The sequence below is a fragment of the Protopterus annectens genome, chromosome 4.part0 (genome assembly GCF_019279795.1).
Source record: "Protopterus annectens isolate FY-2018-M chromosome 4.part0, PAN1.0, whole genome shotgun sequence".
NCBI classification, from domain to species: Eukaryota; Metazoa; Chordata; order Ceratodontiformes; family Protopteridae; genus Protopterus; species Protopterus annectens.
The window spans coordinates 408,507,885-408,523,702 of NC_056733.1; the positions used below are offsets into that span (position 1 = coordinate 408,507,885).

General features: G+C 38.8%; 1 protein-coding gene across 2 annotated transcripts in view; it reads right to left on the bottom strand.

Moving 5' to 3' along the window:
* The window catches only part of LOC122799354 (adhesion G-protein coupled receptor D1-like), a 689,306-nt gene that overhangs the window by 304,151 nt on the left and 369,337 nt on the right, over positions 1 to 15,818 (bottom strand). Inside the window, exon 12 of one of the 2 annotated variants that reach the window (XM_044068348.1) lies at positions 9,077 to 9,190. The exons of the other annotated variant lie outside the window; for it this stretch is intronic. Within the exon in view, the coding sequence (XP_043924283.1) occupies positions 9,077 to 9,190 (114 nt within the window). The remainder of the gene's footprint in view (positions 1 to 9,076; positions 9,191 to 15,818) is intronic. 2 annotated transcript variants of the gene reach the window in all.

Consider the following 15,818-nt stretch of genomic DNA (forward strand, 5'->3'; position numbering starts at 1 on the left):
GGTACTGTAAAATTTGAGGTATATTTATTACCCAAGGATTCTGGCCCTTTGCTTGATTCCAGGAACAAAATCATTTCCATTTGGTGGAGTAGGCTTTTCTAGTAGAAGGTCTTCTGGCCTCCAAGATGACATCCTGCACCTCCTTGGAGAGGAGAGTCTGATGGGAAATTAAGGTATTCTCCATGCAGCTAGATTTAGGGTTTTGAGCTGGCTGTGAAGGGTTTTGTAGTTGTGCTGGGACAACAGAAGAGAGACTAGAGGTAGGATCCATGGTGGGGAGTATGTCAGGCTCTTTAGGAGCGGATACCAGTGTTGTCGTGGCCAGTCTGGAGCAATGAGAATCATTTGCGGCCTCTCTGCTCTGGCTTTTAATAGAACTTTGGTCAGTAGAGGAAGAGGCGGGAAGGCATAGACTGTCAATGTTGTCCAATTGAAAGAGAGTGCGTCCACTTTCCAGGCCTGTGGATGATAGGTCCTTGAACAAAATTTTTTCAACTGGTTATTTCTGTGGGTAGCAAATAGATCTATGTCTGGCTGTCCCCATGCCTGAGTTATCTTTAAGAAAACTTGAGGATGCAACTTCCATTCGTGTGGATCTGCCATATTTCTGTTTAGGTTGTCTGCCAGTGTGTTTTCCTTCCCTGGCAGAAATTGTGCCTGTAGTTGAATTTGCAATTCCTGTGCTGTGTTCCATAGGGTCATGGCTTGCCTGCACAGGGGGTATGAATGAGTGCCCCCCTGTTTGTTTATGTACCACATGACTGTGGTGTTGTCTGTCCTTATCAATAGCTGGCCTGGATGCAGTAGGTCTTTGAAGGTCATAAGAGCATTTTGCACGGCTAGCATCTCCTTTTGGTTGATGTGTAGGTGCTTCTCTTTTTGGGACCATTTTCCCTGAATGCACTGATCTGTCATGTGTGCTCCCCAGGCGTAGTCTGAGCTGTCCGTTGTGATGATTTGAGTTGCTTGAGGTACACAGAATGGGAGACCTATGTTTCTTTGGCATGCTTGAGCCCACCACAAAAATTCCTTTTGAAGGCATGGAATGAGTGGTATAATTGTTTCCAAGCTGTGGCTGTGTTGAGACCATAAGTTTTTTAGGTACCATTGTAGTTTCCTCATATGCAGCTTTGCACATGGGATTAGTAGGATGCAAGATGCCATGAATCCCAGAGCCTGCAGGACTTTCCTTGCAGTTAGTCTTGTGAAAGTTGCCATTTTGCTGAAGTATTGAGACAGTTGCCCTTGTTTGTCTGGCGTGACGTAGGCCATCTGGGTGGTTGTATTTAAGCTGGCACCCATGAAAATGATCTGTTGAGAAGGTATTAGTTTTGATTTCTTTTTGTTCACTGTGTATCCCAGGAAGTTTAACAGTTTTATTACAAACGCCAGATGCTGCAATAGAATGTCCTTGTTGTCCGCTTGGATCAGGCAGTCATCCAGATATGGGTAGATTTGTATTCCTTGTAGTCTGCAGAAGGCAATTACTGATGCCAGGCATTTCGTAAACACTCTGGGCGCAGTAGATAAGCCAAAGGGCAATGCAGAGAATTGGTAATGGGTTAAACCTGCAAGAAATCTGAGGTATCTTCTGCAATCTTGTCTGATAGGGACATGCAGGTATGCCTCCTTGAGGTCCAATGTTACCAGCCAAGACTCCTTGCCCAGCATGGGAAGAAGCTGCTGTAATGTGAGCATCTTGAATTTTGGCACCTGTAGATATGTGTTTAGGATGGATAGGTCTAAGATAGGTCTCCAATCTTTGTCTTTCCTTGGTACCAGGAATAGTCTGGAATAAAAACCTTGACCTTGTTCTTTTGCAGGTACCTCTTGAATCGCTTTCATATCCATGAGAGCGGAAATTTGTCTTTGTGCCTCTGCCCTTTGATTTTGTGGCAGGTTTGGCATGCCTCTCATTTTTGGAAGGGTGTGAAAGTGGTACCTGTAGCCTCTGTCTATAATGTCCAGAATCCATTTGTCTTTTGTAACAATATGCCAGTTTTTTGAAAATAATGCCAGTTTTCCGCCCAAAGGTGCTGCCATTAAAGCTTTGCTTGGCAGGCATAGGGGGAAGTCATTGTGTCTGTTTTCTAAATGACTGTGATCTATCTTCTCCACCTCTTGGGATTGGTGCTTGCCACTGTCTTGCTCTGTAAGATCCTTGAGGTTGTCCTCTACCCCTTGGGCATCTGTATCTGCCTCTTTGAGGTCTGTCCGTGGCTGGAAAGGACCAATTTTTTGAAGGCCAGTTTCTGCTGAAGCATGGAGGTTGTACCTGTAGGAAATCTTTCACTGTTTGCATAGATTTAGCTTTTTCCTCCATTTTCTTTAGTAACTCCTCAGCTTTAACACCAAACAATACATCTTTTTGAAGTGGTGCATCTAATAACTTTGCTTTGACATGATCTGGTAAGGTTTGCTCTTTCAGCCAAGCATGTCTACGTATAACAGACCCCGTGACAGCAGCTCTACATGAGGCCTCTAAAGCATCAAAACCACACTGCAAGGTATGTTTACCCACTTGCTCTGCACCATGCAACAAATCCTGCAACTCTTTCAAATCTGGTTGTTCTGTTTGTGTCATTTTGCTTTTCAACTGAGATAACAAAAACTGTTGGTACTTTAACATATGGAATTGACAGTTTAATGCCCTCATGGTTAAAGTGGCAGATGCATACACCTTTTTCCCCCACCTTTCTAATGCTCTGGAATCTCTCTCTGAAGGTAAAGGGTTTTTAGCAGTAGAGGCCTTTATTCCCTTGGGACCCTGTGAAATAGTTTCTGGGTCAGCAGTATGGCTTTTATAAAGGAACTGGTGAGAATCAAGGACTCGGTAATACCTGTCTGGTTTAACAGGGGCTGGAGGTAAAGAATCTGGATTAAGGCTGGCTTCTGCGTACACATCATCCAAAATATCTAAAACAGGAGGGATAGCCAGGGGCCTATGCTGGGGGAGCAGTAGAAATTCCCTGAGCCTTTTCTTGGAATTTGAGTAATCTTGGCCTTCCCAGTGAAAGTGTTCCCTCAATGTATGCAGGGTTTCCCCAAAAGAGTGGTCCTCAGGGGGGGAGACCGAGGGAATAGACTCCTCAGCATCAGAGTCTTCGAAAGGGGAATAGGCATAATCCTGGTCCTCAGAATGTTCTGAGGTAATAGAAGCCTGGTCTGAGGAAGGGTAGTCTTCCTCCAATCTGGGTCTTTTGTCAGAGGGGGGTTGAGAACCCCTGATGAGAGTTATCAAATCCTCAGCCATTTTAAGCATCTGCGTTTTAGGCATGGGGCCTTGAGAGGAGGTCTGAGGACCCTGTTTTTTAGTTTTCATGGCTGCTTTAGATTTAGTGAAGGATTTAATAGAGAAAGTGGAAGGCCTGAAGACGCCTTCAGAAATGGCAGGCCTGACTAAATTTTGAGTTTCCCCGCCAAGAGTGGCGTCGGTATCTGCAGTAGGAATGGAGACCGAGGAGCCTGCGACCTCGGGTACTGAAGTCACCGGTAAAATAGTTTCATCGGTATTCAGGGGCTGCGTAGGCACCTCGCTGAGAACTGGAGAACCGGTAGTCGGCCTAAGCATGGTCTCAGTACTCGGTGCGGACCTCGGATGTCGGTCCTTATCTTTGCGTCTTTTGCTTAAAACTGGTGTCAGTGTATCCGACGACATGATATAATTAAATTTTTTGCCAAAATAATGAAGGGCGAACTCCGTCCGGCGCTTAATAGTGCGCTTGTTGAACCTAGCACAAAAACGGCAGGCCGAGACGTCGTGGTCTGGGCCTAAGCAAGGTATACAGAAAGAGTGGAAATCCTTATGCGGTATTTGCTTCCCACAAGAAATGCAATTATTAACTTTGTCTGACATTGGTCTGAGGCAAGAAAAGTTTCCCCAATGGGGTACTTAGCTTTAAAGAAGACTTTGGCTGAAACACTTTTGTAAATCTCAGGAGCTGGCCGACCGGCACTTGCGAACTGCTTCTGCTTCGGGCACCGCATGGCAAGAAAGACTGAAGAAAATGGCGTCGGCTGCCTCTTTTATACCCCTGCCGCACTGACGTCAGGGAAGAAGCGACGACAACCGACGCCGGACCTAGACTTTGGAATTTGGCCGACCGAGGACCCACCTGACGGCAGGATAACCCATCTGTAATGACTGCAGCTGTATGCACGATGAACATCAATAGGGGGTCCCCAGATAGTACGACTGTAAAATACTCCTGTTATGGCAATTGTGCAAATCATAAATATATTTGCAAGCTGAAATATGTTTCTTCCAAAATTTTAAATAGAATTTTCTCTAAGACAATTGAATACATACAAATATGTTAAAGTTACTTATATGGTCCATGATACACACAAAATGTTTTACATAGGCAAGATCTCTTGTCTAATTAAGCAAAGAATTTTGAAGCATTTATCTAAAATACATACATACATTCAAATATTTCAGGCATGGATAATAATGCCCTTCTATCCCAATAAGTCTCCAGGCTGTTCTTAAAAATATCAGAACTATTGGTAATTTTAATATAATATAATGCTGTAATTAAATCAAAAGGTACTTCAACAAAGTATTAGTTTAAGGGTGTGCACACTTATGCAACCAGCTTATTGTATATTTTTTATTTTTTATATTTTTCCCCTAATATATTTGTTTTTCAATTGAATTGTATAGGATATAGGTCACATTAAAGGTGGGAAACATTTTGAAAATATTTATTGTGGTCTAATTTTTTTTATATCACAAAAACCTGGCATTTTAACAGGGGTATGTACATTTTTATATAAACTGCAGAATCTTCTTCTTAGGTTATCTGATGATTCTCTATTACTTTTTAATAACCTCAAACATCCTCAAAGGTAGAGTTCTCTAAATGGCCTATATATTTGAATAAGGTCTCCTCTTAAGAATCTGTATGAGACACTGTAACAAGTTCAGGTATTTCAGTCTTTTATAATAACTTAAACTTTCACAACAATGGATGCCCTTGGTACATTCCCGCTGTACGCTTTTCAGTTTACTCATGCTTCTTTTCTTATACGGTTTCCATATTGTTATTCCATACTCAAGTTTGGCTCTATTATAACTAACAAACAATGACTTCATCATTTCTGATTTCCTACACTTTATAAATCATTTTATACGACCTATAGTTCTGTAGCTATCATTAACCAATTGGTTGATATGATTAGAAAAGAAAAACTCAAAGCTGGATCTACCCATGTACACAGGTCCTTAAATGAATCAACAGTTTCAATCACTGTGTGCTGTATTAAGTATTTACCTTTCAATTCATGTCTCCCAAATCTCATATTCTTAGTTTTTGATGTATTTACCAGCATATTATTCTCCTGTGTCCAAATGGTCAGTTTGGTCAAGTTCTTTTGCGGGCATGTCTTATCTATAACACATGTATCAGTTTACCCAATTTCAGGTCATCTGCATATAGACTATAGAACACCTCAGATGAAAATGCTAGATCGGAAAGATACAATCTAAACAAATATGGGCCAATGATAGAGCCCTGTGGGATATCCTGACAGTAACCTTGAATTGCAGCTGTCCAATTGCTATATACTTGCCATGATGACCTATTTGTAAGCCATGCAGCTATCAATCTTATCAAGAGTACATCAATACCTAGTTCTAATTTATTGATCAGTGTTTTGTGTGTGACCCAATCAAATGCTGTTAAATCTAAATAAATGACATCATATTGCAGTTTTTCGTTTATACCTGTTATTATATCATTACAGAACATCATGTTGCGGGTGGTAATAGATCTATTTTCAACATATGCACGCTGACATATAGTTTCATGTCCCAACCTCTCTAATTCTGACTATAATTTAGAATTAAATGCACCATGAAAAGGAAAATAATGATCTATACAGATATATATTTGGTTCAGCACACAGTTATGTTTTTTTTTCTTTTTATTTATTTATTTAATAGGCTTAGATAACATGTGAAGGTTCAGCTATGGGTATTTTCTGACATTCATGAAAAAATAAGTATTTTTCACACAGGGGTTTTATGTACCACTTGCCTGAGTGATTACTATCACTATATACATGGTTTAGAAAGTTTCATATGGTGAGAAATTCTTTTATATACACTGAATGCAATTAAGTGATGTTGATTCAATAGTACAATTCTCTCCTGCTTTATGACGGGTACAGGTTTGATTCCCAGTTAAAGCCATGTATTCCCAATGGTTTGGAAATGAAATGAGTTATCAAGTTCATCAGAAAATGTTTTAAGTCTTGATTTTTGACATTTATATTTGAGGTATATAACTGAATGTGTCAGTTACTCTGCAGAAATATAATTAAGCTTCTCAGACCTCCTTTCACTACTCTTAGAATATCTAGAGTGAAATAGGTCTGCTGTTTTTAATTCTGTGATCAGTTTGTAGTTAATAAAATAATCTGTATCACCCCTGGTATGGTGATATTATTGTAAATAATACAAACTCTTAGCAATGCAGTGATTTGGAAATCCATGTAAAAAGTCAACACGTAAATCAGTATTTCTTAGCTTGGAGAATTTAGTATTGCGTTTATCTGACATGTATACTGATCACAGCTACATATACACGATCCATTTATAAAAACTCAACTGACATTCATGCAAACAAAAAAGAGAGTGTGCAAATGTGTACACAGCACAAAGCAACTTTACACCTTGTTAGAATGAAGCAGCCTTCAAATTACTGAACTATGGTAACAGAAATGCACAACCAATAACTGGTACTGTCTGCCGAAATCATCTCCATGGAGGTTATAACTCTGTCATAATGTTTTCTTCATTTCCATATACGCAGTACATCAGTCTAAACTATACTGAATGAAACTGTTGATCTAAGAATAGTACTTTAATTATAGAGTTCAGAGACATTTTATTGACAACTATAGATCACCATTTAGCAAGATGTGATGTATTCTTATTCAGTTTCTGTTTATCTCTGGCTATACTCTTCCCTGGGACTTGTGTTGTTTGTGATTTTCTACACAGAGATTCTTCCATCTAATTAGCTTGCTTCTTTATTAATTTACATTTTAAAATATCAGTTATAAACATAAAGTCAAGCTAGCTCTTTTCACAAATTACTTTAATGCATTCTTGCAATGCCTAGTGTACTTGAATCCTTTTCTTGGGTGAATAATAATTTGTAAACAAGTGTAAAACCTAAACGTCCGAAATTAATGTGTTCCAAATTTGCATGGATGAAACAGAATATTACTACATTTTAAACATTGCATTCAAGGAACTATTTTTCAAGAATTTACTTTAAAAATATTAAAAGTAATTACAGATTCCTATCTGTAATAACAGAATATTAATATCTTTCTCATGAAATACTAATTCATAACCCAAAACATTACACATTAAGGCACCTAGTGGTGTTGGCTGATCATGTGACAGCTATATGCTTAAGTGCTGTGGGTCACTTGACCTACTGCCTTACAATGTACCCTGACATAAAGCTGTCATACAAAAACTGACACCTTCTTGTGTTTTGATGCTTATATAAATGGCTCCTTATAAGGGGATCGGATGCTTGGGGCACAATCATTTTAGCACTTCTCTAAGTACAATACTCCTACTAGCTCTAAAGCCTTTAATCTTCAGCTCCAGCACCTATTCACATTGTATCCATGGTTCTCCAGACAGGACTGGACCACAGTGCTGTCTGTGATGAATGCAAAGCTGAAAGTAGAACAGGTTACAAGTGGTATGGCACGAGTTCCACGGCATACTACAGTCTATAAAAAATTCACTCATGATGTGTTGAAATGCTGGTGACCTAATGGTCAAGTTCTCCATATTCTGGGAATTATTAACATGGTTATCCTTACAAAACAATGCTTTCTGTTATACATAATTGTGGAATCATGCCATGTACCTGAAACCTAAGGGATGGAAAGGACTTTCAAATAAAACAGTTAGTTCAACCCCCCTTTCAATGAAATGGAAAAGGGTTTCTGCTGAGATAATCAACTCCAGGACTGTTGTACCTTTAAATAAGTTAATATTCCTGCTGAACTGATTTCCTTGAAAACAGCTGACAGAAAGGTAACATTTGGACAGTTGGACTTTGGAGAAGTGTTCAGCACTGACATAATAATACCAGTAATTCTTATTCTGGGTTTCAGCACTGACATAATTATACCAGTAATTCTTATCCTGGGGTTCAGCACTGACAAAATTATACCAGTAATTCTTATCCTGGGGTTCAGCACTGACATAATTATACCAGTAATTCTTATCCTGGGGTTCAGCACTGACATAATTATACCAATAATTCTTATTCTGGGGTTCAGCACTGACATAATTATACCAGTAATTCTTATCCTGGGGTTCAGCACTGTCATAATTTTACCAGTAATTCTTATTCTGGGGTTCAGCACTGATATAATTATGCCAGTAATTCTTATTCTGGGGTTCAGCACTGATATAATTATACCAGTAATTCTTATCCTGGGGTTCAGCACTGATATGATTGTACCAGTAATTCTTATCCTGGGGTTCAGCACTGACATAATTATACCAGTAATTCTTATCCTAGGGTTCAGCACTGACATAATTATACCAGTAATTTTTATCCTGGGTTTCAGCACTGACATAATTATACCAGTAATTCTTATCCTGGGGTTCAGCACTGATAATTATACCAGTAATTCTTATTCTGGGGTTCAGCACTGTCATAATTTTACCAGTAATTCTTATTCTGGGGTTCAGCACTGATATAACTATGCCAGTAATTCTTATTCTGGGGTTCAGCACTGACATAATTATACCAGTAATTCTTATCCTGAGGTTCAGCACTGACATGATTATACCAGTAATTCTTATCCTAGGGTTCAGCACTGACTTAATTATACCAGTAATTCTTATTCTGGGATTCAGCACTGACATAATTTTACCAGTAATTCTTATTCTGGGGTTCAGCACTGACATAATTATACCAGTAATTCTTATTCTGGGGTGCTCACTGTTTAGCACATACAATGGCTAAGCTGCTAACATAACTAACAGCACAGATAGGCAACATATACATTCACAAAATTAGTGACATACCATTGCTTGCTTTCATAAATTCTCCAGCAATAGTGATGTGGTCACTTCCACATTGTGGGAAGGTGAAGCCTTGTGCCATCTCCTGCTGTGAAGGGATGTTAACAGCAGTGTATGCTGAAAAAAGGATTAATAACAAAAATATATTGATTAGCCATCAAACATTTTGTGAATAGCTATTAACAGTTTACACTGAATAAAAATAAAGCAAATAGTTAGTGAAACACATCCTTGAGTGTTATATGAAGTTAAAGGCACATTATAGACATATTCCGATCTAGCTTTAGTCTTATTATAAATGTAATTAAACCAAAGTTAAAGTATGGTTCTCTGTGTTAAGGTGAGGAACTGTAAACTATCATTGACATGATCAACAGCTTTTACAAAAGGATATCCACGTCACTCTTAACAGTATTCTCTGTGGATTTCTGGCTTTTCTGGATTTTTCTCTGCACAAATTAGATTCTAATTATAGACAAATATCACTATTAAATTTGGAAATTAGAATTTTTGCTAGATTATTAGTGATCAGATTAGAAGACCTGATGTCAGTATTGAACCATTTAATCCATTAGGGGGTTGTAAAGCATAGATCAGGGGTACTGAATTGTTCAGACTGTGGTTAAATTTACATACATAATCCTATGTAATGAATAATGCTGTCTCTACTATCCTGCTTGATTTTCATAAAGCATTTGATTCTGTTAAAAGGGAATTTTTGTGGGAAAATATGAAGCTATATGGGTTACCTGAATCATTTGGAAATATCAGTTACTATATAAATGCCCCAAAACTAGAGTGTAAACTAATGGGGTGTTATTGCCACCCTAAATTGATTATTATGGGTAACATATACAGGGGTGTTCTCTCTTCCCATACCTGTTTATTTTATTTATTTATTTATTTATTTACAGTTTGATCACTGGCGAGGTCCACTGGGCTCAAAGAGCCCATTTTCAGTGGAGGCCCGGGGAGAAAAACTCCAATAATACATAGTACAAGCTCCATAATATGAAGTACAATACATAGTGGAAACAGAAATTAAAAAAAAAACTAACATTTTAGTAGTAAATGTGTTAGACATGGTAATATGTCAGAGACAAGATGAGATTAGGAAATGGGAAATATATATTAGCGTCCTGGTTTGCTGACAATTGTGTTATATGGCTCTCTAATCCTTGAGAATCCTTCAGTTGGATATTGAATAAAATCAGTTTACTGAGTGGTCTGGGCTCTCCATAAATATGTCAAAGTGAACCACATTCCCTTTATTACAACGGGCTTATGCTAGGCTTGACACCTGTCAGGACTGTCAGGAAATTTTCCTGACAGCCAAGAAATCAAGGTCTTTGTCAGGAAATCCAGAAATCAGGGTTTCTGTCAGGAAATCCAGTTATGCTGAATACTTGACAGGTATTTTGAATCATTCTGAGAGCCAATAGATTTCTGAAGTTTGTTTCTTAAAGTATTTACTCTTTCACTTAAATTTCCAATCTCCATTCAGGTTTGAGTTTTAGCTGAGGTGTCTTCTGTGCTGTGTCTGTATGTTCTGTGTTCATGTTGTTTTTTTCTGAGTGCTCTGTTTTCCTCCCACATTCCAAAGACATGCAGTGGGTGGACTAGACAGACTAAATTAGCCTTAAGTGTCAACATACATATGTGTGGTATGGAAGAACAACTGCAGGAGGGCTAGCGACCTGGCAGTGTGAACATTCTCCCTAGACGATGGTCACTGCTGATGGACAACCCATGATGATGGATGGATTCAAATTCAGTGTAATAACAGTTATTGCTGGGCTTAAATTTCTCTGTGTGTGTGGATGGATTCAAAATTCAGTGTAATACCAGTTATTGCTGTGGCTTACATTTGTGTGTGTGTGTGTGTGTGTGTGTGTGTGTGTGTGTGTGTGTGTGTGTGTGTGTGTGTGTGTTTTGAAGTGTATATAAGAGCAACAAGATAGTCATCATTTCTTCCACTTTTTATCACCATCAGACATCAGCATTGTACACAATAAGTGGTTATTTGTGGTGGACTAAGATGTGTGGGAAAGGAATACAACAGTGGTACAGTGAGTAGTGCTGGTACAGTGGCACAGGGAGTAGTGTTGGTACAGTGGCACAGGTAATGTTGGTACAGTGGTACATTGAATAGTATTGGCACAGTGGTACAGTGAGTAGTGTTGGTACAGTGGTACAGGGACTAGTGTTGGTACAGTGGTACAGGGAGTAGTGCTGGTACAGTGGTACAGTGAATAGTGTTGGTACAGTGGCACAGGGAGTAGTGTTGGTACAGTGGCACAGGTAGTGTTGGTACAGTGGCACAGGTAGTGTTGGTACAGTGGTACATTGAATAGTATTGGTACAGTGGTACAGTGAGTAGTGTTGGTACAGTGGTACAGGGACTAGTGTTGGTACAGTGGTACAGGGAGTAGTGCTGGTACAGTGAATAGTGTTGGTACAGTGGCACAGGGAGTAGTGTTGGTACAGTGGCACAGGTAGTGTTGGTACAGTGGTACATTGAATAGTATTGGTACAGTGGTACAGTGAGTAGTGTTGGTACAGTGGTACAGGGACTAGTGTTGGTACAGTGGTACAGGGAGTAGTGCTGGTACAGTGAATAGTGTTGGTACAGTGGCACAGGGAGTAGTGTTGATACAGTGAGGAGTGTTGCCATCTCATAGCTCTCATCTCCCTGAATTCTTGGCTGTGCCTCCAACTATGTGGAGTCTGCATATTCTGCATGTATCTTTGTGGATTTTATTCAGGTACGTTTGTTTTCTCCAACACCCAAAAGACATGCTATAGATGAATTGATGATCTTTCGATTTCTGTAGAAAGTATGGTGTGTGTGTGTGTGTGTGTGTGTGTGTGTGTGTGTGTGTGTGTGTGTGTGTGTGTGTGTGTGTGTGTGTGTGTGCGTGTGTGTGTGTGTGTGTGTGTGTGTGTGTGTGTGTGTGTGTGTGTGTGTGTGTGTGTGTGCATTTGTCTGTCTACTGATAGAGTTGGCTTGTAAGGTACAGTGCAAATAAGTGTGTAAAAATAATATTGGAGGGGTACATACATAAATCTCCTGGGTAATGAAAAAATAAGTACTAAAATGTGTCACAGAATATCTGGTCCCTCAAAGCTTCTTGGGCCATTATTCCTGGCTGAATAAGTGACTTAGTCCAGTCCTCAGCCATGGGCCTCATGTACTCTAAAACTGAGCCCAGTCAGAAATTGCTATAGTTTGTGTTCTGACAGGAGATACTGTGGCCAGTGTTTCTTAAATATTTTCCTCACAGTCAAATTTCAGAGAGGCATGCAGAATGTCACTATACCTTGTGTGTTGGCTGTGGAAAACAAATTTTAGAGAGGCATGCAGAATGTCACTATGCCTTGTGTGTTGGCTGTGGAAAACAAATTTCAGAGAGGCATGCAGAATGTCACTATGCCTTGTGTGTTGGCTGTGGAAAACAAATTTCAGAGAGGCATGCAGAATGTCACTATACCTTGTGTCTTGGCTGGGGACTGTGTGGTAATTATTTTATTAACTTTCCTCAAAATCACACCTCATGTGCAGAGAATGTTGCTGTAGCTTGCCTGGGACCAGTGTACTGTGTGGGAACAATTAGGTGGAAGAAACTGTTCTTAGTATTCTTTTTTTTTCATTTTCTTCACAACTGAAATCAGATGTGTGTATATTTGGATATCTTCTGTGTGTAAAGAAAAGTGTGCATACTGCATATGTACTGCTGACAGCAATAGGGTGAAATATTTTGTTGTGCTCAGTTTCTTCTTTCACTTTCATCCTAGTTTGACTTCAGAGGGGTACATAGAAGCTGTCTTCCTTTGAGGTTAGGGCTGAGGAAGTACGCTGTGTAGATGTATGACAGCAGTAACTTGAAATATGACTATGCTCATATGTCTTTTCCCTTTCATCCCAATTTAGCACCATCTGGGGACACTGAAAATCACTATATTTTTTCAGGGGGAGAGGCTGGGAAGAAGGCAATCATCCCTGATATGATCTGTTCCTTTGCAAGCATTTTATTCTCAACTTATGGATAAATATGACTCACTTTTGTGGTACCTTCTGGGTTGTCAACCTTTAACATTAATTCTTGGATATAATCTGTTTGTTTCTTGAAAGAAAATAATTGGTCAGTTTCTTTTCTTAGTTTTTTTTTTTTCAGGCCATCATTGGACTAACAGTTGTGAGGAAAAAAAGCTTTAAAATGCTCCTCAGAGCATTTAGAACCCCATAACCTCTACGGGATTAGTGGTTCTTAGACCCCCAGCATAATTAAATTCTTTATTCCAAAGTTACTATAGTGCAGTCTTAACCAGTTAGGACGTGTTACAAGGATATAGGAAAAAGCTGAAAAGTAAGAGAAAGTGTCATAAAACAAAAGCAAAAGTAATCTGGATAGTATAAGGAGGAAAGGAAAGGAGAAAAACGGGGAAGAAATGGGTTGTATGCCAGGGTGACATTAGAGAGCGGGGCAGGAATTACCATGGAACACTGCCTAGGGATTCGTATCATCTAAGGCAGTCAACTATATAGGGGTTTTAAAAACTGGTGCTTGTGTGGCTTGCTAAAAGGGTCGTTGGTGCTGTGAGGCAAGGGGAAAAATTTCATCATGCAGTGGGCATGGCTTATTTGTCAGGAAATGGAAGGATGCAAAGGTGGCAACCCTAGCTTGTGCTGACATAGGCAGATGGCAGTTTTGCTCATTGCTAATTCCTCATAAATGTACATATCTGGGTATACAGTTAATTCTACCACCTGACATATAATAGATATCAATGCTAAAAGCTTATTTGGTTAGCTGACACAATAGATTATGAGGCTGAAATATCAGTACCTTCTATTCTTATCAAGGGTTCAAGTTGTTAAGATTATGTTAATGCCTAAATATTATTCCTTTTTAGACACCTACCACATCTAACTAAATTAAAACATATACAAAGTATTTAAAAGAAATAGTCTGACTACATCTGGCAAGATAACAGAGAATCGTGAGACAGAAAATGTTTAGGAATATCAAAAGTGGATTAAACTTCCCAGAGGTCTGGTCCAAGTTATAGGACAAAATAATATAATATATAGGAGTATCCTCAAACCCTGAGGGTAGAGACTGAGTCTGACTTGAACTGAGCAGTGGGATCAAGTACTAGCCTGGTACACATGTGACACATTACCACCATTAGCACAATTTACTTATATTAAACTTTTCCATAGTTGATATTTTACACCAAAGGCCCTCGCTCATGATAGTCAGAATGTTGTTGTGTCTTTCAGCTTTTCCCGGTTAGGGGTCGCCACAGTGGAACTCCAGTCCGCTAATGAGTGGCAGTAGATTTTTACGTGCCGAGTTGCCGGCCCTGACACACAACCTTCAACAAAGGTACGCCCATTCAGTAACAGTGGTAAATGTTGGAGGTGTGGATAACTACAAGATGACTACATTCTTATGAGCTGGAATTGTATAGAGATTCAATCATTGTACCTTTGGATTATTGAGAAAATACGATAGATGAGTAAATTTCATCTCCCACCTAATAATGATATCCATTTATCACTGTTAGGGATCAAAGAGGGAGGTTCACCTAAGATGACATTAAGTAAAAGAAGATAGCTTCATGTGATAATAGCAGTCATACTGGCCACTATTTTTAGGTTTTGGAGACAAATCACAACAGATGGGAATAGATGTTTCCTAAGGCTGTTTGGTATTCTAAGTTCATGAGCTCAAACCAAATGCCATTTTAAAATTTGGGAAGAGTTCCATTCATTATTTCTCCTTTCATATTCACAGTCACTTTGACTCATATATTATCTGCAGGAAAATATGACATTTGAGAGATAATATATGAGGTTACCTAGAATGTAGTTAATCACTGTGACAAATATTGATTTAATCTTATTGCATGAGACATTCTTGATATACTTATAGTGTTATGTAAAGACCAGATGCACAGCACCTTTAGACATGATTTTGTAGAGATTATTCTCGATAAGTATTGCTATTTTATATGTATCATTTAGATACTTGATGATATGTATATTCAAGATTAGTGTGATATTCCATTTTTGTTATCATGTTGTGTATTATAAATAATATATACAATGAACACTAAAGTTTGAAAAATATGTATATATAAGATTGACACAGGTGGCACTGGAACAATGACTTGTACTTGTTGTTTTCACTACTTCTTGTAATAACAGCAAACAATTCAGTGCTGCGATAATATCCTGTAGCTACAACTGTCTCACGCACCCTTTCACATCTTCTACCTTTAGCCAGTCCTGCTTTTATAATACAGGCTCAGACATGAAAGTAGAGGCTTACTGTTTGCCAGGAAAATGTGATTTACCCCAGAAATAACCAGAAAGGCTATATTTCCTTACCCTCTCCCCTCATCCTGAAGATACTCGATTGCTATAATAAATGGGAAAAAGTCTGAAAGTAAATGGGAAAGAAAAGCAAAAATATAAATTTCTCAAGGGGCGTAGGTTACTAGAAGGTGGTAATTCTGAAGTACAGTAACCATAAAACTGTAGTCTTCTGTCTTGCATGCCTGCTTACGGAAAACAGTGAGTCATACATCTCAACTGTCAAGAATTTCACAGAATGTCCAGATTTTGCCTCATAGTTTGGTCTGTTCATTATAAAATATGTTTTATGGTAAAACATTTGAGTATTAAAGTCACTAAATAATGACGGACATCTGAGTTTCAGACTTTATATCCTTCACA